Below are 23,006 nucleotides of genomic sequence, written 5' to 3'. Positions count from 1 at the left end.
CCTGGGAAAGCAGTTGAGGACGGCCCAAAGCTTTGGGACTCTGCACCCACGTGGGAGACCCGGAAGAGGTTCCTGGTTCCCGGCTTTGGATCGGCGCAGCACCAGCCGTTGCGCTCACTTGGGGAGTGAAACATCAGATGGAAGATCTTCCTCTCTGTCTCTCCTCCTCTCTGTATATCTGACTTTGTAATAAAATAAAATAAATTAAAAAAAAAGAATTACAAAATTTTTTCAAAATCATAGGATTCTGATTATGGAAAAATCCAGAATATTTTCTATTTCTACTCAGATGCCATAAATGGCATTTTGCTTTTCTATGAAAACGCAAGCAAACCACTCTGTAAATTTTGATAGAATGTCCACTATGTGGAGGCTGTGCAAGGGACAGAGCAGGGAACAGGTCAGGTCTGTCTCTGTTCTTAAGGAACTAGCTGAGATGACACTACAGACTACAGGCACAGAAGTAAATTCACAGACCAACAGCACCTAGAAGCATGCTACTTTAGGGCAGGAGTTCTCAAAAAATAAACATCTTACTAAAGATAACATTCTTGGATAAATGACTAAATGATTAAAGTCCATCAAAAAAAAACAAACTCAAGTGCAATGCAGTAATTAGTTTGCAGTATTGAGGGTGTGGAGGTGGCAACAAGGGTGTAAGGGAGGGAGATGAGAAAGTAGGGAGGAAAAGGAGCTGTCACTTCATCACAACTTACTTCGGTGGTTTCAGGTCCCTGTGAATTAGAGCTTTGGGCTGCATGCTGTGAAGGTAAGCCACGCCTTGAGAACACTGTAAACACCAACTCATTGCGTGGGCAGCAGTGTAGTACGGTAAAGGTTCGGCACCATGCAGCACTGCAAAAGAAAGGCACAAACTAAAAAGAACTTTATTGCATATAATGAAACACACACTATTAACGCAAACAGTATCCAAACACACAAACGGATATTTGTCTACATTTGCTCCGTTCAATCTTAAATCTCTTCTAAATAATAATAATAATAACAATAATTGCATGTGGATAATTGCCAGATAAGCATATAACATTTAGCAGTACCCTTAGTAAATGCTATTCATGTATTTGAGCCAAAGTAATAATGCCTTCTGTAATTTTTAAGTGGACAAAGTCTTTGAAATAATGATACAAAATGTAAATGGTCTTAGTCATACTACTGTAATGGAGATGCAGAAAAAAGGAATGGAAGAAAATTATATGTATCAGATATTTGTAACTGTACCTGCTATAATAGACAAAAACATAAAGCAGCTGAACTAAATCAAACATTGAAGTACCAGATATCTTTTAAAAAATTTATTTATGTATTTATTTAAAGGCCAGAGTCACAGACAGAGGGGGAGGGACAGAGATATTTTCAATCACTGGTTCACTTCCCAAATCATCATACAGCAGGAACTTGGCTGTTCTAAAACCAAGAGCCAGGAGGTTCCTCCAGGTCTGCTATGTGGGTGGCAGGGGCCCAACCACTTGGGCCATCCTCTGCTGCTTTCCCAGTCACATTAGCAGAGAGCTGGATCAGAAGTGGAAGTCAGGCCCGGTGCAGTGCCTATCAGCTTAAGTCCTCACTTTGCATGCACCAGGATGCCACATGGACACCAGTTCTAATCGTGGCAGCACCACTTCCCATCCAGCTCCCTGCTTGTGGCCTGGGAAAGCAACTGAAGGTGGCCCAAAGTCTTGGGACCCTGCACCACTTGGGAGACCTAGAAGAAGCTCCTGGATTCAGATTAACTCAGCTCCAGCCACTGTGGTCACTTGGGAAGTGAATTACTGGACAGAAGTTCTTCCTTTCTGTATATCTGACATTCCAATAAAAATAAATAAATCTTTAAAACAAAAATAAAGATATCAGAAAAGAGGAATAAATTTGCAGAAGACTTCTGTATGCTCAATAAGATTTCAGTGAACAAAAAATCTTCAAGATACTAGAAAATGAAAACAGCAAAACCAGGAAAAAAAAAGATACTCAAATTGGTGCCCATCTGGGATGCTGGTGTTGCAGGCTGTAGCTTTATCCACTATACTACTTCACTGGGCACTAAACTAGATACCATTAAGAATGAAGAATACAAAAGTACTAAGGATAAAGCAACTACACAAAATGTTACTTTGAAAATCTGTAATAATTTATATAACCTTACTACTAGAGATGCCAAATTCACTATATAGGTGATATTCAGGAAGATGAAACAGCTTTTCTCTACAAAGAAAACTAAATGGCACAGTTTTGTTTTATTGCTTCAATTAAAATGCTCTATGAAATGAGTTTCTACCATTTCATTTTTTTAAACAAAGTAAGAATAAAGATTTCTAAAATTTCTAAAATGAGTGCTTGAAGTGAAGTAAGAGTAGATTAGGAGTTTGCAGATATTTTTAAATTGATTTCAAATCTCATTAACTACAAAATGCTTTTTTATAAAAAAAATTATTTTTATTAGAAAGGCAGATGTAGAGGGAGCAGGAGAGAGAAAGAAAACATCATCCAACCACTGGTTCATTCCCCAAAGGGTCACAATGGCCAGAGCCGAGCTGATCCAAAGCCAGAAGCCAAGAGCTTCTTCCGGGTGTCCCATGCACGTGCAGGGTCCCAAGGCTTTGAGCCGTCTTCTACTGCTTTTCCAGGCCACAAGCAGGGAGCTAGATGGGAAGTGGAGCAGCCAGGCCATGAACCGGCTTCCATATGGGATGCTGGTGCTTGCAGCCAGAGGATGAGCAAGTTGAGCCACTGTGTCAGTCCCTTAAATGCTTTTCAACTTAATGAAAAATCCCCCAAATTAAAAAAAAAAAAATCAATGTACCTCTAAACATTATACACTAAGGTCACAGTGTATATGACTTCTTAATTTTTAACTTAAAAATGATTCTAAATTCTGATGGTAAATTATAAATACTGAATAATCTACAGTATATATTAAAAGCTTTCAAACTTTTGGATCCACCAGAAAAGACCGGCATATTGACACTCACCATTATATAAAGAACCTCCTTCAGCATATTCCATCACAAGACACACCTAAAGGAAACATACACCAGAAGAATTAACTAGAGCTATAGCATCCTATGGTTCTTGAGAATTTAATTCAATCTCTTGGTTTTATAAACACATTAGAAATCATTTTCAGTCTGTACTGTGTGAAGGAGACCAGAGGGAAACAAGATGAGTGCGTCTCCTAGGAGTACTCCTAAAAAGGGAGATAAAAAAAACAAACGAAAAGCCATAAGCACAAGATTTTTTTGGGATTTTCTTCAGAGCGGAGCAGCAGATGCTGTCATAGGTTATCAAAAACCTCATAAGAAGATGAGGTGGTTGGATAAGAACCTGAAATAACTCCTCCAATACACAGCTTTGCTAAAACTAGAGAAATGCATCAAGCACAACAGCTTTTCAAAAATGCTTCTGAAACAACTAATGCAAGTAATTTCATGAACTACACACTTGCACACATTTTCCACATCATTCTTATAGGCAGATGACAAAAAGTGACAAACTTACTGGGTTCAAGCAGGCTCCATATAGCTTTACAATGTTGGGATGGTTCACACGGGACAACTGTCGAAGCTGTAACAAATTAAAGTTTCTTTCAAAAAGTGGTGATTTTTTTTTGACATTCTGATTTTATAGCATCATTATAATCTTGTGCCACTCTAAAACATTTGTATACATCACTGAACAATAACTTTTTAATGGCAGGCACTGTGGGGTTGCAGCACTCAAAATACCAATTGCCTGTCCAGAACAGCACAAAACTTCCTGTCCTCCAAAAGATGAGTTGGAGGGATAGACATATAAACAGATAATTAAAGCAACACAGGAAGTACTACAATAGGAGTTATAAACAGAACATGATAAATACAAAGAAAAGAAAATGAACTCTGGCAAGTAACGTTAGGACAAGATGCCAGAGAAGGCCCAGGACTGACATCCAAGCAGAAGTCATGATCCTGTTGCCCACACCATTAGCTTCAGAGTGCAGTCCATCCACACTGGTAGGTAGCGAGCACAACAATGCTGCAAGGGTGCTACTGTCACTTCCTTCTTAAAGGTAAGACCTTAACGTTAAGGCTACGAGAGGTAAGCCATTTGCTAAACATGCTCCTGCCAAGAAGTCACACAATGATGGTCTGAACTTTGGTCTGATTTAAAAGGTACACTCTTTGAATATACTGGCCTCTCTTTTCCATATCTTATTCAATCAATTCCCTCTTCTCCATGTGCACCGCTCCTGCCTTAATAACTCCAACACTGCAGTAATTACGATTAACCATGCAGCTGGTCTCCCTACTTTTCAGTGAGGTCAGTCAGCTGTAATTGTTCTTATTCTACATCTCAAATTCTGTTAATGAATCTTATCTTCCACCATCATCCTCAGACTACTTCTTGCCTTTTTAAATTCTTTCTTTTGCCCTTCTCCCTCTCTCCTTCCTCTCCTTATTACCCACACTGTGCTACTGGCCCGTATTAAGTCCACTAAGCTTCTAAAGCTTTTTCAAAATTGTTATTATTTATTGAGAGGCAGCTACAATGACAGAGAAAGCTCCCATGTACTGGTTCATACTGGCAGGGCTAAAGCTGGGAACACAGTTTACACCTGAACCTGCAGGCGGAAACACTCTAGCTCTCACTGTTACTCTCCCCTTCCACCCCTCCGGGGTCTGCACTGCAGGAAGGTAGTCTGCAGCCAGAGTTGGGAATTCAAACCCAGGTACTCCAGGATGAGACGCTGGTCCCTCAACCCTTAGGTCAAACACCTGCCTTCTAAATCTTTTTTACTACAAGCTACCAGTAAGCTTTACCCATCTATAGCCAACATGTTTAGCTTTTCAATTCTAATAGACTTTTCAGTTATTTCACACAATCTCCAAAAGGTTGGAAGGTAGTATGCAAGTGAGCCAATAAAAGAGGGCTGGGGGCAGAGGGTCTGGTCCAAAGTCAGACTCAAAGATCTCTGATTTCAAAGCTCAGCGATGACCTTATCATCCCAGGTCTGAACTGCTGGGTGAGAGTATAACTCACTTTCTCTTTAATTTTACTCAGAATGTTAAGGAAACAGTGTACCAATGATACTAAATACTACAAGAAGAAATAACTAAGAAACAGTCTCTTTCATACTATTAAATTCTTGGACTATCCCAGGTGGAGAATTACATAATAGAAATGACATTCCAACTTACCTCGACGATAAAAGCTTTCCTCTCAGATTCACTTTCTATTTGTTTAATTGCAACATCTTTTGCTCTCCATTTAGCTTTGCAAACCACTCCAAAAGCTCCTCTTCCAACAACCTGAGTTAAAAATAAACCCACAAGAATCAGAAGCAAACACATCCAGTCTAACATATAACACTGATGTCAATCTTTATTTAACAATTACGTCACAAAATTTGAGAAATCATGTCTTAGACTGTCCAGTAAGCAGTAAGAATGCTCATTAAAGTGAAGGACGATTAAATATACACTCCTTTATTTTCAAGTAAAATCAAGAATAAATGTGTTGTGGTACAGGTTAAGCAAGTGCTTGGGATGCCTGCATCCCAAACTGAAGTGCTTAGGATTGAGTCCTGCTTCAACTTCTGATCCAGCTTCTTGCAGTTTGGGAGGCGGTATGATGTCCCTTCCGCCCATGTGAGAGGGCTGAGCCACATCCTGGTTGTTCTGGGAACCTGGTAATAAACAAATCAGTGGATGGAAGATCTCTATCTTCATGACGCTCTTTCAAATAAATAAAAATACACTGAAAAATTAAAAAGCAATAACACAGTAACTGAGTAGGGGAAGTGGATGCAGGAAGACAACAATATAGATAACAAAAGAATAACCAAGGTGAAGATAAGACAAAACATGCTATCAACATAATGGAATATTACTTGCGCAGAAAAAAGAAACAGGACATATGCTGCAACATAGAACCTCAAAAACACTGTCAAATTAAAGAAGTCAGCCACGACAGACCATGTATTACATGATTCCATTTATATGAAATGTCCAGCAATGACAAATCTATAGGGCAGAGAATGTAGAGCAGAGATTGCCCAGTGCTGAGGGTAAAAGACATAAATAGGCAGCAGGTCTCTTGCTGAAATCATGAAAATATTTCTTTTTTTTTTTTTTTTAAAGATTTATTTATTTTATTACAAAGTCAGATATACAGAGAGGAGGAGAGACAGAGAGGAAGATCTTCCATCCGATGATTCACTCCCCAAGTGAGCCGCAACGGCCGGTGCGCGCTGATCCAAAGCCAGGAACCAGGAACCTCTTCTGGGTCTCCCACACGGGTGCAGAGTCCCAAGGCTTTGGGCCGTCCTCGACTGCTTTCCCAGGCCACAAGCAGGGAGCTGGATGGGAAGTGGAGCTGCCGGGACTAGAACCGGCACCCATATGGGATCCCGGGGCATTCAAGGCGAGGACTTTAGCCGCTAGGCCACGCCGCCGGGCCTATGAAAATATTTCAAAACCGATATGTCATGATGGCTGTCAATTTGGTTAATTCATGAAAAACATCTTGAATTTTCCATATGAAATCAGTGAATTTTCATATGTACATTATATCTCACTAACCTAATTCTCAAATCTTATAAAAGTAAATACTGAAGTTAAACAATGAGTATCACATGAATTCATGGTTGGTCATGCTGCTTTGTCTACTTTTATAAAACATTTAAATTTCCATAATATAAAATATTCAAAGGAAAATGAAAATTAATAGATTTTAGTTAGACACTAGTTAAATGCTATCTACTCCAATCTTAACTTTCCATGTATTTAAATACTGTGCCAAGGTCTTTTCCTTGGGAAACAAACTCCCCCATCCCATTTATATATATTTCCTACAAAGTAAGCCTTGAGCTAAGTGTTCACATACATTAGTTCATTTCCACAACCCTACAAGTTACTAATGGTATCCTAGTTTTACATATGAAGAATCTAGCTTTAACAAGGTAAGATAACTTACCCGAGTTTACATAGTTTGCAAGTGGCTGAGTTTGGTTTGATGCCAGGCAGTCTCACACAAGAATGTCATCCATTCTACTTTGTAACACATAACGCTGCCCACGTAATAGAAAGTAGCAATTATGTCTTCCCTTAGAGGGAACTTCACCCTAGACAAAAGGTAGGCACACAAAACCCTAGCATAACACTCTTCTATAACAAAAGGGACTACTACAGGTAAGATGAGCAAATGAGTTATTATCTGTATCAGCACACACTGAACAGTATAAAGGGGCACTAATAACTGTAGCAAGACAAGTGGCCAGGGAACTTCCTAGTAAAAATGTAAGCTTTTTAAGATTTATTTACTTTTACTGGAAAGCCAGATATAAAGAGAGGAGGAGAGACAAAGAGGAGATCCATCCCATGATTCACTCCCCAAGTGGCGGCAATGGCTGCAGCTGAGCCAATCCGAAGCCAGGAGCCAGGAGCCTCTTTCAGGTCTCCCACATGGGTGCAGTGTCATAAGCCTTTGGGCTGTCCTTGACTGCTTTCCCAGGCCACAAGCAGGGAGCTGGATGGGAAGCAGGGATGCCAGGATTAGAACTGATGACCATATGGGATCCTGGCGTGTGCAAGGTAAGGACTTTAACCACTATGCTACTGCGCCGGGCTCTAAAAAACATAAGTCTTAATGGTGCACAGGCTATCTTTTAAGTTTTTCTCCTCAAGAGTAAAACAGAGATGCTGTCGTTTTCCCTAGTCAATATCTATAGGTAAAAGCAGGCATTTCTGATATACTACAAAAGGTTTAGTGTTTGGAGTAGGGTGTCAATCAACATTGGAGGCCATTGTGTTTATTTCTCTCACAATAAACTAAGATGAAGAGCAAACAAGTATTAAAAATGGTTAACATTACGGCAACATTAGACTAAGAAGCTGTACGTGGAAACAATCCATCTACTGATACTATGCATGCTATTATCAACTAAAATGAATGAAGTAATTTAGTAAGCTCAAACAGGTACTCTGAAGAATTTTCTAATACACCAAAACAACTGGCATATTAGAAAATTAATGGATTCTCCTTGTTCCATATTTTTTTTGTTCTGAGGAATGAATGTTGAATGTCCATGCAGGGTTTTCAAACACCCATATTTGTGGATCACACAAAACATATTGAATTGGTATGACTATTCATGACCCACAGTGCCACCTAGTGATGAGATGATGGCTGACTCAGAGCTCTCAAAACCAAAGGAACAGATGAGAGCATAATAACCTTTCTCTTTTTGGCTTGAGAAGGAATTTTCCAGTATATTTTGAAATACTATACAGGTACATTCATGTGAGATGACAGCCCATGGCCTCAAGAAGCATCGATTTTCTTTACATGAAACTGGCATTTACATGATAAGAAAGATATGTCCAAAGTTGCATACAAAAATGTGAAACGTTATAGAAATAATATAAAATCAAATGTGTACAGTTGTAAGTTTAGAGGTGATGCTTACAAATTAATTTTTTGCATATTAAAACATGATTTCTCCGGGGGGGGGGGAGGTTTCCGTGACTGGGCAGGTCCGGGGCCCACCCACCACCCTCATTGGGCGGTGAATGGGATTGGGGAGGGGCGCGACCTTGGGCCTGGGAGTTTAAACTTTCAGCAGCCGGGCTGCTGGTGGGCCTCAGGACGGGACATCTCATGCCTGGATCCCAGATGCCAGTCACCATGTGCACGTGGTGAGCTGTCCCCGGGCAGCCAGTACGCCATTTGGTGCCAGCTCTGCCTGCTGGCTGCCCGGCTGGGGAGCTCTGGGGGTTTTGGTTCTTTGAATTACTTTTTAGGTAGCTCCAGGTTGAACCCAGAGCTTCTAGGACGTGAATCAATCATAAAGACTCCCAACGACAGTAACTCTTCCTTTGAAAAACTTGTAATCACTTAATGCTGACCACCAAATACCAGTCCATGCAAAAGTTATGGCTTGGGGCTTGTCCAGCAGAATCATATCCTGTTACCTGACATGATGATGGATCAGGAGAAGGGTCACATTAAGCAAGGCCATTACATGAACTAGCACTTGAGAACCATATCCGGGCATAGATTCTGTGAGGGATGTGTGGGTCAAACCCTGTGGAAATTCTAGCCCCTCTGGTTAGCTCGAAGGTTGGGGTGGTGATGGACTAAGCTAGGTGTGACCCAGGAGCCTGCCATCACTCACAGGTAAAGGAACCTGCAACAGTCTGGACTGGTCAAGGCAGCAGCACCCAAATGTGCATCCTGAATAGGGTGTGGGGTGGGCCGGGCTGCAACGTTCACCAGCTCATACAAGACCAAATGGAAAGCCAGACTTCGCCAGAACCTGGCCTAAACTCAAGGGTATGTATGAGAACTGGGTCTGGGAGTGGATTAAGTGAAGGAACTTGGGAAACTCCCTTGGCGAGTCATAGCTCCCGCTGGTGAACATGTGGTCCAGACCTGCGGGTCGGACAAGCTGGGCAATGTGTCAATTGGTAATGGAACAGGGTGGACCAGGTAGGACTGAGCAAACCTTAGCCCACAAGCAAACCTAGAGACTAGGATGGAGCACAGGTCATGCTGAGCTAGGCTCTTGCACCTCCTGGTCTGCATGAGCCAGGAAAGCTAAGCCACAGTGTCTAAGGCAGAGGTCGGGACAGGTGAGGGGCTGAGCTAAGCTGAGTCAGAGCAACCACTGGCATGCGCGTGATCTATGGCTGGGAACAGGCCCAGTTGGGGAGCTAAGGGGACAACCCTAGCTGGGTTGAGGTTCCCACCAAGGGACGCATGTGCTGGAATGGGGGCTGTGTTCTGATCAGGAAACAGTTGTAGTCACCCGAGGCACAAGTGTGGACTGGGATTGGATGCACAGAGCTGGGTCAGAGTCAAACACCCTCTGGTGTCCTGGAAGACCAGGGTAGATGTGGGATGGACTAGGCAAGGTCTCAACCCCTACTGAGCATGTGTGAGCCATATGTGGGTATGGACGAGCCATGGCTGGGACAAAATATCCATCAGCAAGGACCAGTTTGGGTAGAAGGCCAGTCAGGACAAGCCACTGTTCCTACTAGGACAGGAGGTGAACCGAGTAGGGCTGGCTCATGGACCCCCTGGTATGCGCAAAATCTGGCATTGGGAGAGGTTCTGATGGAGGAGACTGGGCAACTCCTCTGGCAGGACACAGACCCGGCAGGTAAGCACAAGAAACATGATAGGAAACAGACCAGAACAGGCCAGGGAAAGTTACCCACTGACATACATTTGGCATGGGTTGGGCGGAGACCAGGCTGAATCAGTTCTCATCATCCACTGGCAAATCCAAACACCAGAACCGTGTGGGTCGACCCGGGTTTGGTCGCAACAAAAACCAGTGCACAATATGGAATGCCAAGGTGAGGTTGCCTGTACTGGATTTGACTGCAGCACCCAACCAGCACACGTGAGAACCAGCAAGGGAGGGGGTAGAACCAGCAGGGGAATAAGGGGTGGTTCCCTTGCTGGATAGCTACTTCCATTGGAGAGCGTGAGCTGGGATGGGGGCAGACCAGACTAAGCAGGGCTACAACACCTGTGCGCTGCATGTGGCCTAGATCAGGGAAAAGCTGGGCTGATTATTCCTACTGGTGCAAACAAAATTAGAGGGTTGTTTGGGCTTAGCCACAGCATCAGCTGGCAGAAGCTGGCACTGGGGTCTAATTCTGTCAAGTCAAACCACAGAACTACCTGGAGTGCATAATCCGGGAGTGGGAGAGGCCTGGGAGGAAAATAGTGGGCTCCACCCTCTTGTGTTACCACTTCCACGGGAGGGCACAAAAACTAGGACAGGGGCTGGGGTGGCTAGACAGACACCCAACAGCATCTGTGTGGGCTGTATAGTGCAGCTGGTTAGATGGAACAAAGCTTTAATACCCACTGACATGTACGAAAGCCGAATGGGATGTGGGACAGATTGGACTACTGCTACACATACTGGCAAACCAGGGTAGGGGGTGGGCCTGGTGGGGGTTATTGTGGGTCGCTCCAACTAGGCTGCAACACCCACTGGTTTATGTGAGGGCCGAGTATGTGCTGGGCAGAACCAGCCTGGACTGCAACACCCATTGGTTCCAGTGCAACTCGGGACCGAAAACAGAACCAACCCAGCGATCACAACCACCAGCTGATCAGGGCGATGGACTGTGCCGGGCCCTGTGCTTGCTAGAACATACAAGAATCTGGTCTGGGAACAACTCACACAGAGTTTCTTTGGAGATCTCCCCAATCGAAATGCTAGACTCAGAACCCTAAGCAAGACAGAGGACAGAACAGGTCAATCAACCACCTCAGCTATATGTTGGCAACGAAATACGGGGCAAACGGAGACTCTATGATGGACTGTGTCAATCAGTGGATTCTTCAAGGACCTCATCGTGCTTGGAGTGGCAAGATTGACAACGATTCATAACTGGTGTACTATCAAAACCACTTGAGCAAGAACCTTGGAGAATGCCCTACATCCAGACCTGGGGAGGGTGGGAAACTGGGTGGGCCTTCCCCCTTAATACCCCCCTTTAAACATGAAGGAAACAATACGGGAATAATAGTCTTACCCACTTTCCTATAGCCCTTGAACCCTTTACCCTAATTAATTATGTAAAGATTGTCAAAAATATAATAAAAAATTAATTAAAAAAACATGATTTTTCATTTTTCCATATAGCATAAATGTAGCTATCATAGGTAAAAAATGCCTTTTTGGGCTGAAAGTAAGGTAGAGAAGAAATTAAAGATTAGCCCATAGTACTTGCAATTTTTTTTGAACAGCAGCTGAAACAGAACAAAATGTCAGAATTCAGGTGGAAGCTCGGCACCACCACTCCTCCCCCAACTTGCAGCCTATGGTTGCTAGAACAGCCAAAGGATTCCAGGGCAGGAGGACCTACTCTCTACTTTTCACTCAGGGCAGCTTCACAGGTGTTCTCAAAACAGAGGCATCTACAAAGGAATCAGGATAGCGGCAAGGGAGATAGACAAGAGGCAGGCTCCCTTAGTCCTGGCGGGACCTAGCAGAGATACAGTAAAACCCCTGCCAAGAGAAAAGCCAGAGGACTTAACATGAAAGTCTTCCAAGTGAGGCAATGCTGGTACCTCTATCAGAGGCTATGGGTGGTAGACAGCTCAAATACAGACGACCACAGCTGAGTGCTTGGAAAACAACAACAAAAACAAAAACACAAAGAAAGTCAAAAGAAAGACTTAATCAGCCCATGGGCACACAGTACTTGGTTCAGTACTTTGTATAGAAGGAGGATTAGGAAATACTACCCCAGAGGTAGCAAGCGTGATATAGCACTCAACTTTTCAAAGTTATACAGATTGGGTGTCTCTTATAAAGAACATATGGGATCGAAGGTTTTCCTATCCTGGATTCTGGGATATTTGCACGTACAAGTACACAGTGAGATACCTGGGACTAAGACTCATGTCTAAACACAAAATGTATGTATATTTCATTTGCATTTAAATACACAACCCAAAGTCAATTTTATACAATGTTTTTGGTGCACTTAAGTTTTCACTGTGACCTTCATGTGAGATTAAGTGTGGAATTTTCCAACTGCAGCATCAAGTCAACAATCCAGACTCTGTAGTTCTGGGTTAGGAATGCCAAGCCTGTATCAAACTAAAATTTTGATAATTTAGAAGAGGGGTGCAAAAGGGTCTAGTTTATTTTAAGAAATAAGGATGGATTTGGGTCAATGGGAGGCTTACTTATCACAGACATATGGTAGAAGTTTCCAGTGCTGACTCCCATCAATTCTTTCCCTCTGTGCCTGCTATTCCTCACTGAGAAGGGAGTGCAGATTTGGTTTGAGCTAAGGCTGCTCTGGACTGTTTCAATCAGTATTGTAATTGAAGCAATGTTTGGGAACGTCTAAAGATAGGACTTGAGCAGAGCAGCAGCGTCTGATTCACTCCTCTTGGGATTCAGGCACCTCTTATAAGAAGCCCAACTGATTCAGGAAAGGCTGTGTGGAGAAGAGAGTGTGTGTCTGACAGATCAACCCAGGTCCCAGCAGATACCGGTACCCCATAGACACGAGTGAGTCATCCTGGATTCCTGGTATTCCAATTGAGTTCTCAGATAACTGCATCTTCACCAAACCACTACAGAACTGTTCAGCTCACCCCTGAGTCAATGCAAACTACAGGGAGAATGATGGATTAGGCAGTAAAATACATTAGAATAACAATTTGAGGAAAACAAAAATAAAAAACTATTTCCTAAGAATCTTGAGTGAAATACTTTAGTGTAATAATTAAAACCATAAGAAGTAAAAAAAAAAAATGCTAATGCATACTTATAAACAGGGATAGGAAAAAACTTTCCAAGCCTGATACGAAAAAATGAATGGCAAAAAAGGTTCAGATGAACTTATAAATGGCCAACAAACACAGTGATGGCAAAACCCCTTATGATCAAAGATATGCTAATTAAAACAATATTCAGATTTCAATAGGACTCGCAAAAATTCTAAATTCCAATATTACTTGGTGATATATATGTATCAGGATACATCTTAAATATATTCATTTTCAACCCAGCAATACTATCTCTGCCATTTATTCTAAGCAAAAATCAGAAGGTATGTTGAGAGCGCCTAACCATCTATGGGGCTGTCTAGCACAGCACCACAGACCAACGCCCTCACGAGGGCAGCAGTAAACAAGTTCAGGAAGTGTCTTCCCCTTGGGGCGTGGCTGCGTGTCCTGCCTGCGGGAGTGACCTTTTAGCTGATTGGTCGCTTCCCGCGTGCAGGGGTGACCTTTTAGCTCATTGGTCGCTTCCCACGTGCAGGGGTGACCTTTTAGCTGAATGGCTAGGTGTTATATATAAGCAGGTTGGGTCCTGGAGCGGGGGGCAGACAGAGTAGAGAGAAAGAAGGAGCAGACGGCTTTCCTGTTTGCATGCTGCCTGATGGAATGAAGAGTTCCTACACATTCACTAGGTGTCGGGTTTTCTTCCGCGGGTTCGGAGATTCCCCGACATCTACACATTCACTCAGTGTCAGGTTTTCTTCTGCGGGTCCGGAGATTCCCTGACATCTGGTGCTGTGACTCGGATCCACTTCAGCCGGTAAGCCGCACAACACGGGACAAGGTAAGCAACTGAGCGCACAGCTCAGGAAGCCGCACACGCGGGAAAAAGTCAGTAGCTGAGCATAGGCACAGGAAGCCGCTTTTGCAGGGACGCGCGCGTCAGGTTCGCAGGGCAGCGATGAGAGAGGATCACGGGTTAGTGACGAGAGAGGTTCACAGGTTAGTGACGAGAGAGAGGTTTGCGAGTTAGCGACAAGAAAGGATCGTGGGTTAGTGACGAGACAGCCTTCGGTCAGGGAATAATACCGTTCAACACTATGGGGAATCTGTCTTCTAGTATGTGTATGCAGGAGCTGTTATGGAAACTGTTGAAAAAACATGGTACTCCTGTGAAGGCTAAAACGGTGCTTGCATTTTTGCAGACAGCGGGTAGGGTTTCCCCTTGGTTCTTAGATGCAGGTTTTACGACTCTGCCCCAATGGGAGCGCCTCGGGAGAGACCTTCTGTGGGCTGAGCGGAAGAGTCCGTTACCGCCGGGAACCATTGGTTTCTAGACCTTGGTTAAGTCTTGTCTTACGGAACGGTCAGACAAGTTTAAGGAAATCTTGCAGGAAGGGGAAGAGCTGTTGCGAGAAATGCAAGAGGAAGCTTCTTCAAAAGGAGCAACTAGTGAGTCAGGAGGATCAGATTCAGAGGAGAAAGAGGAAGCCTCAGGGAGCGAATTGGATGAGCTGGTAGAAAGACTAGAAACTGCATCCGTGAGTCATTCAAAGAAATACTGGGTACCTAGACCCCCACCAGGAGACCCGCCCTTGGTGCCTACGGCTCCTCCCTGGACTGGTGATTGGGATGTGTTAGGGGTCCGGCCATGCGACCTCAATGTGGAGGAGAGGCAAGGTTGGAGAGAATTGCGTGGCCCTGGGCAGGTCTTTCCCATACAGGAGGACCAAACCCCAAATCCCCTGCATTCTCCTGGGTCCCACTAGATTTCAAGCTAGTGCAAGAGCTGAATTATATGCCTTCATTTACCATTTTGTTTACTAGGTTCCAAGTGATTTAAGTCATCACAATCCGATATACAGAAATCAAATATCTTTCTTTAAATTGACTGATTCATCCTTTTATAGAAAATGTCATTGACACTTAAAGTCATTTGATAAAAGCTAATGAATCCTTCAGCATTCCTTCAGAAAAGTAAAAAAGAACTTGAATAGTATATTGGTAAATCTTGTAACATACAAACTTGAACAATGAGAAGAACTATTTGGGTCTAAGTTCATGTTTATAAGCAGAAAATGGATAAATTACTAGAAAAAATATTGACAACATGAGATCATAACACTTTGGAATAGGTTTTAAGGACTTTTCTTTGCATGTGCACATGTGCTTGTCTTTCAGTTCTTGTTTACTCTTACAGTGGTATTTATTCATCTATACTTGAACCTCATGAAATAGTTTTTATTGTTCACATAATAAATGAACATTTAAGAGTTGTATAGACAAATGGGATGCAAAATTTACTGCAGTTTTTATATATACCCGTGTATCTATATATGTATATATCTAGGAAGGCAAAGGGAAAACCTGAAAACGGTGAATAGAGTATAAAATAGTACCTGAAGATAATTATAAAGGCCTTTTAAACCAGTTTAGATCATATCACAGGTGATACTATATAACCTCATGATATCAACCTAAAATTAAGAGGCTTCAAAATGTACTTGCAATGAATATATTCAAAGCAAATATTGAAGCCCTCTTACTGTGTAACTGGTATATAAACTTTATAGTATATTTGCTTTGGGATGTATTAGAGAATATGCAGTCTTCCGTTAAAAAAGGAACATTCTATTACTGCTGTAAATAAATCATGAGATGACTGTTCTTCAAAAGAAAATTTATTTTTTTGTGGTTATAGTAAACGCTGTTGTCACGAATGTTTCTTATTAGATATAATTAGCAGAACGGTGATTTATCAAATTAGCAAAAGAGGAAATTATTGTATAGCATGTTTTGTACTCCTAAACCAAAAAGTTAAGATGCTCTTAAAGTTGCATTGGGAAATGCTAGATATCCAAGTATATGAATGTTCCTAATTTTCAAGAGTATAAATTCTGTTCTGAATTTGCTATCAAACATTCCACTGGCATTCCATATAATCCCACGGGTCAGGCTATAGTAGAGCGTGCTTATGCCATACTCAAGACTTTGTTAATTAAACAAAAAGGATGAAGTAACAGCAGAGTATATTTAGCACGTTGTGAACATGAATATGGCAAATTGGCAGTTTCCGTCAGTTGCTGGCAATAGTTTAGAGTGATGACAAATATTATTTTGATTTTTTTGTGTGTTATTTAGTTATGAGGAAAGTGTATGGTAAGCAGTCCATTTGATGGTTTACTAATTTCCTCGTTGTTGAGAAGTCCGAGTTGATTATGTATTTAATATGATAACCATTTGTGTGCTGTGAATTGCATTAAGAGTTATGTAGGGCAGAGTTGATGCCTACTAAATGTACAAAATGGATTGATGAGATTAGCCAGTTAAATCTTTTCACCAGTAAGGCACTCAACAGCCCATGAGATATTTATTAAAAATGTCAAGTAAATCCTCTTATTTTTGTATCATAGTGTCAAATAGCAGTAAAATAAACATGTTAAGATCCTTAATCTACTGCTATGTTTCACTGTAAAATTTACCTTTGTTAAAGTTTGCTTCTGTTCAAATTTGTTGAGACCGCACGTAAAAGTATCCTAATATTACTTTGGCTGGTATTTTCTAATTACTGTATAATATTTTGGGAATGCAAATTTTATTTGAATGTCAACTACAGTTAAGCATGTGCCGTTTGTTTTTCTTACTCAGGTTTTGTAATTTGATGGAATGTTTTTATCACAGTTTAATAAATGTTTTTTTTTTTTTTAAAGGGGGGGGGGAAGTAGGAGCCTCCCTCTTCCCCAATAGCCCAAAACACTAATTAGCTCTTGTTACATATATTTTTAATTTTTTGATTTTGGATTTGCATAGCTGCTCTGCTGCTGAGCGGCATGCCTTGGGTGATGGCCCCTGAAAGACCGGGTTATGTGGAAGGATGTCCTAACAAAAGCATGGCGAGGCCCGTATCCTGTCTTATGACGGATGCGAGGTTCAGTTTGTGTTTTTCCGCAGGATTCTGAAGGACCAGTGTGGATACCCGAACGTCTGACACGTGTGGTGAAGAGCCTCCTCAAGATGAAGCCCCTGATGTGGTGGATGCTAATGACTGCACTGACAACGAGCTTGGCAGCAAACGGACACGACCAGAACCTTCACCTGTGGATGATAGTGAGGGCATGGCCGATGCCCCTGCCGGTGACCAATAACAGCCGTATATTGCCTACGTTCTTTACCAGCAATGAGAGCATCGGACTGCCCGCTGTCCCTTGGGACAATAAATCGATACCATAAGGAACATAAGTATCATCTTGCCTGGTGCTGTGTGCTTCCAAGCCTGGGCCTATGCTGTAAATGAGACTAGACCTTGCATCCTGATGGCGGATCGTACCATAGGGAGGTTTCAGGGTAACCGAACTGATGGAGTAGCTATGACCATGACTGCCACCGTTCCTTGACTCTGCCCGCAAGCTGAATGTGGCAATGGTCTGTGACCGGAGTACATCAGATACTGCCATGCTGTGCTGGTGTTTGGAGATGGCCCCCGGAATGGACGGGATGTCAAAGTACTGTGTCACTCAGAAGAGTGGCCCCAGGTTTTGCTGTGACAAATTTGCTTTCCATCTTTTCCAACTCAACCTTTTTTGGGTATAATTATTCATATGGTGATCCTGCTCGCTCAACCTTGGAATGCCTGAGTACTGTGTACCAGCAATGGTGGCCACTCAGATATATCAGCATTCGCTTAGGCTGGTGGGACAGGGATACAGAACTGTGCCTGTATCTATAGTAACTCACCCAGTTGGGAAGAAAATGTAAATGTGACCTGTAAGAGTAATGTGTCTATATCCCCTGCCTTTGCATGTGTTTCCCCACCATTTATGTTTTTGGTTTCCCATTGGTTCAATGTTTCTTATTTGAATTGTAGTGAATATGGGGGTGGCTTGACCCAATGTTGGAATGGGTTAGGCACTGCTGTGCTGATAATGGCAGCTGGTCCTTGAGGTTCGATAATTTAACCAGAGAGCTCCACACGCAAATTCTTTCCATCAATGCCATAGGGGTAAGAGTAGCTTCAGTAGAGCAGTGGCCCGATTGGGTCTTGAGAGGCCTTTCATTTGCTCGCCAGTGGGCTGGTCTAACCAGCGTTGGTCTGCTCCTTGTCATTCATGTGCTCTGGGTTGGCCGCATCCCCTAATTCAAGCATGGCGCCATTAAGCCCAACAGCAGGTGCTAGTGCAAGCGGTGCTTGTGCTCCATAGACGAGAGTCCCCCAAGGTATGGCTGAACATGCTGGACCGGTAGTCAAAGACGGGTAAGTATCTGATATGGGCTCTACCAACCTAAGACAGGTGCCGCGTCCACGGCCACGCGGTCAGCCCATGACGGGTAAGGAGAGTGCTAACTCGGAACACCTAAGACAGGCATGGTCCCTTGTTAATTAAACAAAAAGGGAGAGCTGTTGAGAGCGCCTAACCATCTATGGGGCTGTCTAGCACAGCACCACAGACCAACGCCCTCACGAGGGCAGCAGTAAACAAGTTCAGGAAGCGTCTTCCCCTTGGGGCGTGGCTGCGTGTCCTGCCTGCGGGAGTGACCTTTTAGCTGATTGGTCGCTTCCCGCGTGAAGGAGTGACCTTTTAGCTGATTGGTCGCTTCCCATGTGCAGGGGTGACCTTTTAGCTGAATGGCTAGGTGTTATATATAAGCAGGTTGGGTCCTGGGGGGGGGGGGGGAGGGGGCAGACAGAGTAGAGAGAAAGAAGGAGCAGACGGCTTTCCTGTTTGCATGCTGCCTGATGGAATAAAGTTTTCCTACACATTCACTAGGTGTCGGGTTTTCTTCCGCGGGTTCGGAGATTCCCCGACAAAGGTATGGCAAGACTGCTCATGTAGCTCACGGTAACATCACTAAGCATCAAGAGGAATGATTAAGAAACAGTTCCATCTTAGCTTCTTTCATCGACTCTTCTTCCTCTGTCCAAATCTTAGCAGATACTGATGGTTTCTAGAGTTATCCTTGGTCCACTTTCCTCTAATTTCAGGGCTTCACACTACTGAATCCTTCTTCCACCCAGGTCTTATCAGCAAGCTCAGCCGTATTTAAAACTGTCTTTGGGAACTGGTGGTGCCACAGGCACCTCAAGCCCCACATGGGAAATACCAGCTCTACTATGTCTTTTCTTTTCAACATATGGCAGTTTACTTGAACTTAATCAAGTACATTATTTCATTTTAATCAAGTCAATCATCACACTTTTGGAAATATTTTAAAAATAAAATTGAGTCAAGGACCTGGCACAACGGCTCAATTCGCTAATCTTCTTCCACCTCCAAGTATGGGGATCCCATATGAGTGCTGGTTCATGTCCTGGCTGCTCTACTTCCCATCCAGCTTTCTGTGTGTGGTCTGGGAAAACAGTGGAGGACGGCCCAAAGCCTTAGGACCCTGCACTAGCGTGGGAGACCCGGAAGAAGCTCCTGGCTGCTAGCTTCAGATTGACTCAGCTCTGGCCATTGCAGCCACTTGGGGGGGGAACCAGTAGATGGAAGATCTGTCTCTCCTTCTCTCCATAAATCTACTTTTCCAACAAACACCAACAACAAAACTTAACAAAAAAAAAAAAAAGAAACTAAATTTGTGTCATGATACAATGATGGCATAGAATCATAAATTCATTTTTTCTAATTACTATATTATCTCTCACTGTTCTAAAGCATCTATTTTTGCATGTTTTCAACTGTACACATTACATACATATAAATCCAAACCTGTGAATACACAAAATACATTTTTTTCTTTTGCTACTAAGAGACAGATGATTACACTAGACACCTGGTCATAAAAACCCACTAGTGTCCACACTCTGGCTTTCTCAGGGTGAGAGGCACACAGCAGCCTGCTGATGGGGACAAAATAGTACAAGCGCATGATTTTTTTTTTTACACAAAATCATACATTCTTTTAGGAAACTGTTTCAAACAAAATCTGTTAACAAAGTTAATTATTACGGAAAAAATGCAAGGTGATGGAGAAGAGTTACAGAGTAGTTAGCACATCTGGTAAACCTGGATGGAGATTCCATAGATTATTAGGTAAGGACTAAGTCAATGCCAAACTGTAAAATGCAATCTCATCTGCTTCTTTTTAATATTTGTTTATTTATTTGAGAGGTAGAAATGACAGAGCTCAAGTGCTAGCTGGCCAGGCAAAAGCCAGGAGCCAGCAAACCTGACCCAGGCACCTAACAACCTGAGGCAGCACCTGCTACTTCGTAGTGTGCGTGGGCAGGAAGTGAGGGTCAGTAAGGAGATCCTGGACTTGAACTCAGGTACTCAGACAGGACCCTCCCAACTGGTGTCTTAACGGCTGGCCAAAAGCCTGGGCTCCTGACGCCTCTCTTTTACTTAAGCTAGACCAGAAACGACCTGCACAGGAGGCCCTGCTCCAGGCACAATGGCAATTGAGGTAAATAATTTGAAAGATTTCCAAAATTGAAACTACAAAACACTGAAATCTACCACATATTTTTAGTTCAAATTCACAAATCAAATAAGCTTTTAGATTATATTCACATCTGAATAATATGGTTTCTTTGACACTTCGTCATTAATTATTAAGAAACAGTACACAGCTAAGTTATAAGTTGTCTTCTGTATCGTAGCATTCACTAAAAGAGTAAACTTACAAGCAAATATTTCAGATGTTCTTAAAAACCCCTCATCTGAAAAAACAAAAGAACACAGCAGGGCAAAGAAGACTGATTTTAAAGGGGAATCAGTTTAGCAGTACTACCCTCTTAGTTTACGAATGTTTTCTAAACTAAATGTTTTAGACATGCATTGCTCCCTCTCTCGGCTATAGCCTCCAATAAAGCAGATTTCAATCTAATTTCTTCATAACAGAAATGATAACAATACAAGACATGGCATTAGAATGCTTTTGTGAAATTATCACTGAAAGTCACAAACACCAAAATCAGAACTTAATTTTTTTAAGGAAAGAATTCTTTCAAAAAGTTAAACACAGAAATTAAACTCAATAGAAAATGATCTGTATTTTTATGTGCTGTGAAATAATGCCATCTTAACTGTGAACAGTTTATTTGTGTTTTAGCTTAGTGACTGTAGCCAAAAGTTCGGTTTGGCCCTGTAGGACAGACCACGTGCATGAACCCTCCCTGGCTATGCAGCCACCTCTGACCAGGAGTCTGGAACATGACAGAACAAGCACAGATACTACACTTATTGGGTAGGACATGCAGCCTCCCAACTATTTCAGAACTTTAATTTCTATTAATAACCTGGCAGGAGAGAACTGCCATCTGCTGACGAGAGAATTTTGATCATATAAAAGGCTTTCATTATTCAAGCTTTCTTCTGGATTTTTCAAGCAATCTTAAAAGCCCACCATAAAACTTCTGATCTATTTGATAGATTTCTTTCAGTTCATTTTCTCAGCTACTCTGGTGACACGTGCGCTACACAAAAATGACCTCTGTAAGGACACAGCCACAGATCAATGGTCACTGAGCTTCCCGTGGAAAGTGTATTATCTAGACATCCTGATTTAAACTGACAAATCTACAGACTTTTTAGTCAGCTATAAATCATGTTCTTCTCTAATATAAACTGCCATATATTTGTAGCTTAAACTTGGAAAATACACTGTTACAAGTTCTTTCTACATTTCCCTCTGCTAGTCAAGTCTTTAAAATGGAATATGACGCAACCTTCGTACGTCTTTTAATGATCCTTGACATTGATTATGGCTGTTGCAGTGATGATGTGTGCAGTGCTGTACCCCTGATCATCTGCTGTGGTTGTGGTCAGCATCATAGGCCTCCATTTCAAAAAGCAACGCGTGGGGCCAGCACCGCAGGGTAGCAGGTAAAGCAGTTGCCTGTTATGTCAGCATCCCCTGCTGCCAAAGGTTCATGTCTTTGCTGCTCCAATTCCAATCTAGGTCCCTGCTAATGGCCTGTGAAAAACAATGAAAGATGACCCAAGGGCTTGAGTCCCTGACATGCAGGTGGAAGACACAGATGAAGCTCTTAGCTCCTGGATTCAGTTTGGCCTACCTACTGTCATTTATAGTCAACCAATGGAGCTCTCTAATGTTATCTTTCAAACAAACAAACAAACTCATCTTAAAAAAAAATAGGTGCAGCTCAAATTTTGGCTGCTGCACTTCAAATTCAGCTCACTGCTAATGACCGGGACAGCAGCAGAGAATGGCTCAAGTCCTTGGACCTCTGAGCCCCCTTGGGAGACTCAGAGGAGCATCCTAGCTCTGAGCTTTGAACCAGCCCAGCTCTGACTGATGCAATCACTTGGGGGAGTGAATCAGAAGATGGGGTCTCCTTCTCTCTGTCATTCTGCCTTTCAAAAATAAATAAATAAAAAAACAATCATTGTAAACAGGATCTTTTTAGCATGTCAGTAAAAGTTCATTAGTACTTAGCTTATTCACAGTATCTTTGACAGGAGCTTCCATTTTTGATGAACACGAGCAATTGCTGAGTGTGATGAGATCAACATTGAAATAAGCAGACCTCATTCCTAATGTAAATGCTCTTGGTTAAACACATAGCTTATTTTGATCCTTGCTTTATCAATGTGATATGAGAGTCAGATGGCCATTTACTGTCAAGACAATCTCATTTACTCATTCAACAAACATTTATAGAGACTCTTCCATGTGCTACATATTGCAAATGTGAATAAAGCACTTCATAATTTGAGTTGCTGTAAAGTACCCTGAAGGGTAGCACTTGTGGAAATGACAAAGGTTTAGGTTACTCAGGG

At 42.5% G+C, this 23,006-nt stretch overlaps 1 protein-coding gene across 2 annotated transcripts in view; it reads right to left on the bottom strand.

Annotated features, from left to right (window-relative positions):
- Nucleotides 1-23,006, bottom strand: part of MAP3K7 (mitogen-activated protein kinase kinase kinase 7) — a 77,995-nt gene that overhangs the window by 49,235 nt on the left and 5,754 nt on the right. For both annotated transcript variants that reach the window (XM_004580378.4, XM_004580379.3), the window contains exons 2-5: nt 5,193-5,303; nt 3,514-3,579; nt 2,988-3,033; nt 717-855 (exon numbers count right to left, since the gene is read on the bottom strand). In XM_004580378.4, coding sequence (XP_004580435.1) covers nt 717-855; nt 2,988-3,033; nt 3,514-3,579; nt 5,193-5,303 — 362 coding nt within the window. The remainder of the gene's footprint in view (nt 1-716; nt 856-2,987; nt 3,034-3,513; nt 3,580-5,192; nt 5,304-23,006) is intronic.

This window comes from Ochotona princeps, chromosome 1, assembly GCF_030435755.1.
Source record: "Ochotona princeps isolate mOchPri1 chromosome 1, mOchPri1.hap1, whole genome shotgun sequence".
Taxonomy (NCBI): Eukaryota; Metazoa; Chordata; class Mammalia; order Lagomorpha; family Ochotonidae; genus Ochotona; species Ochotona princeps.
Note: the sequence above shows the minus strand (reverse complement) of the source record. Positions and strands in the feature narration are given on the sequence as shown.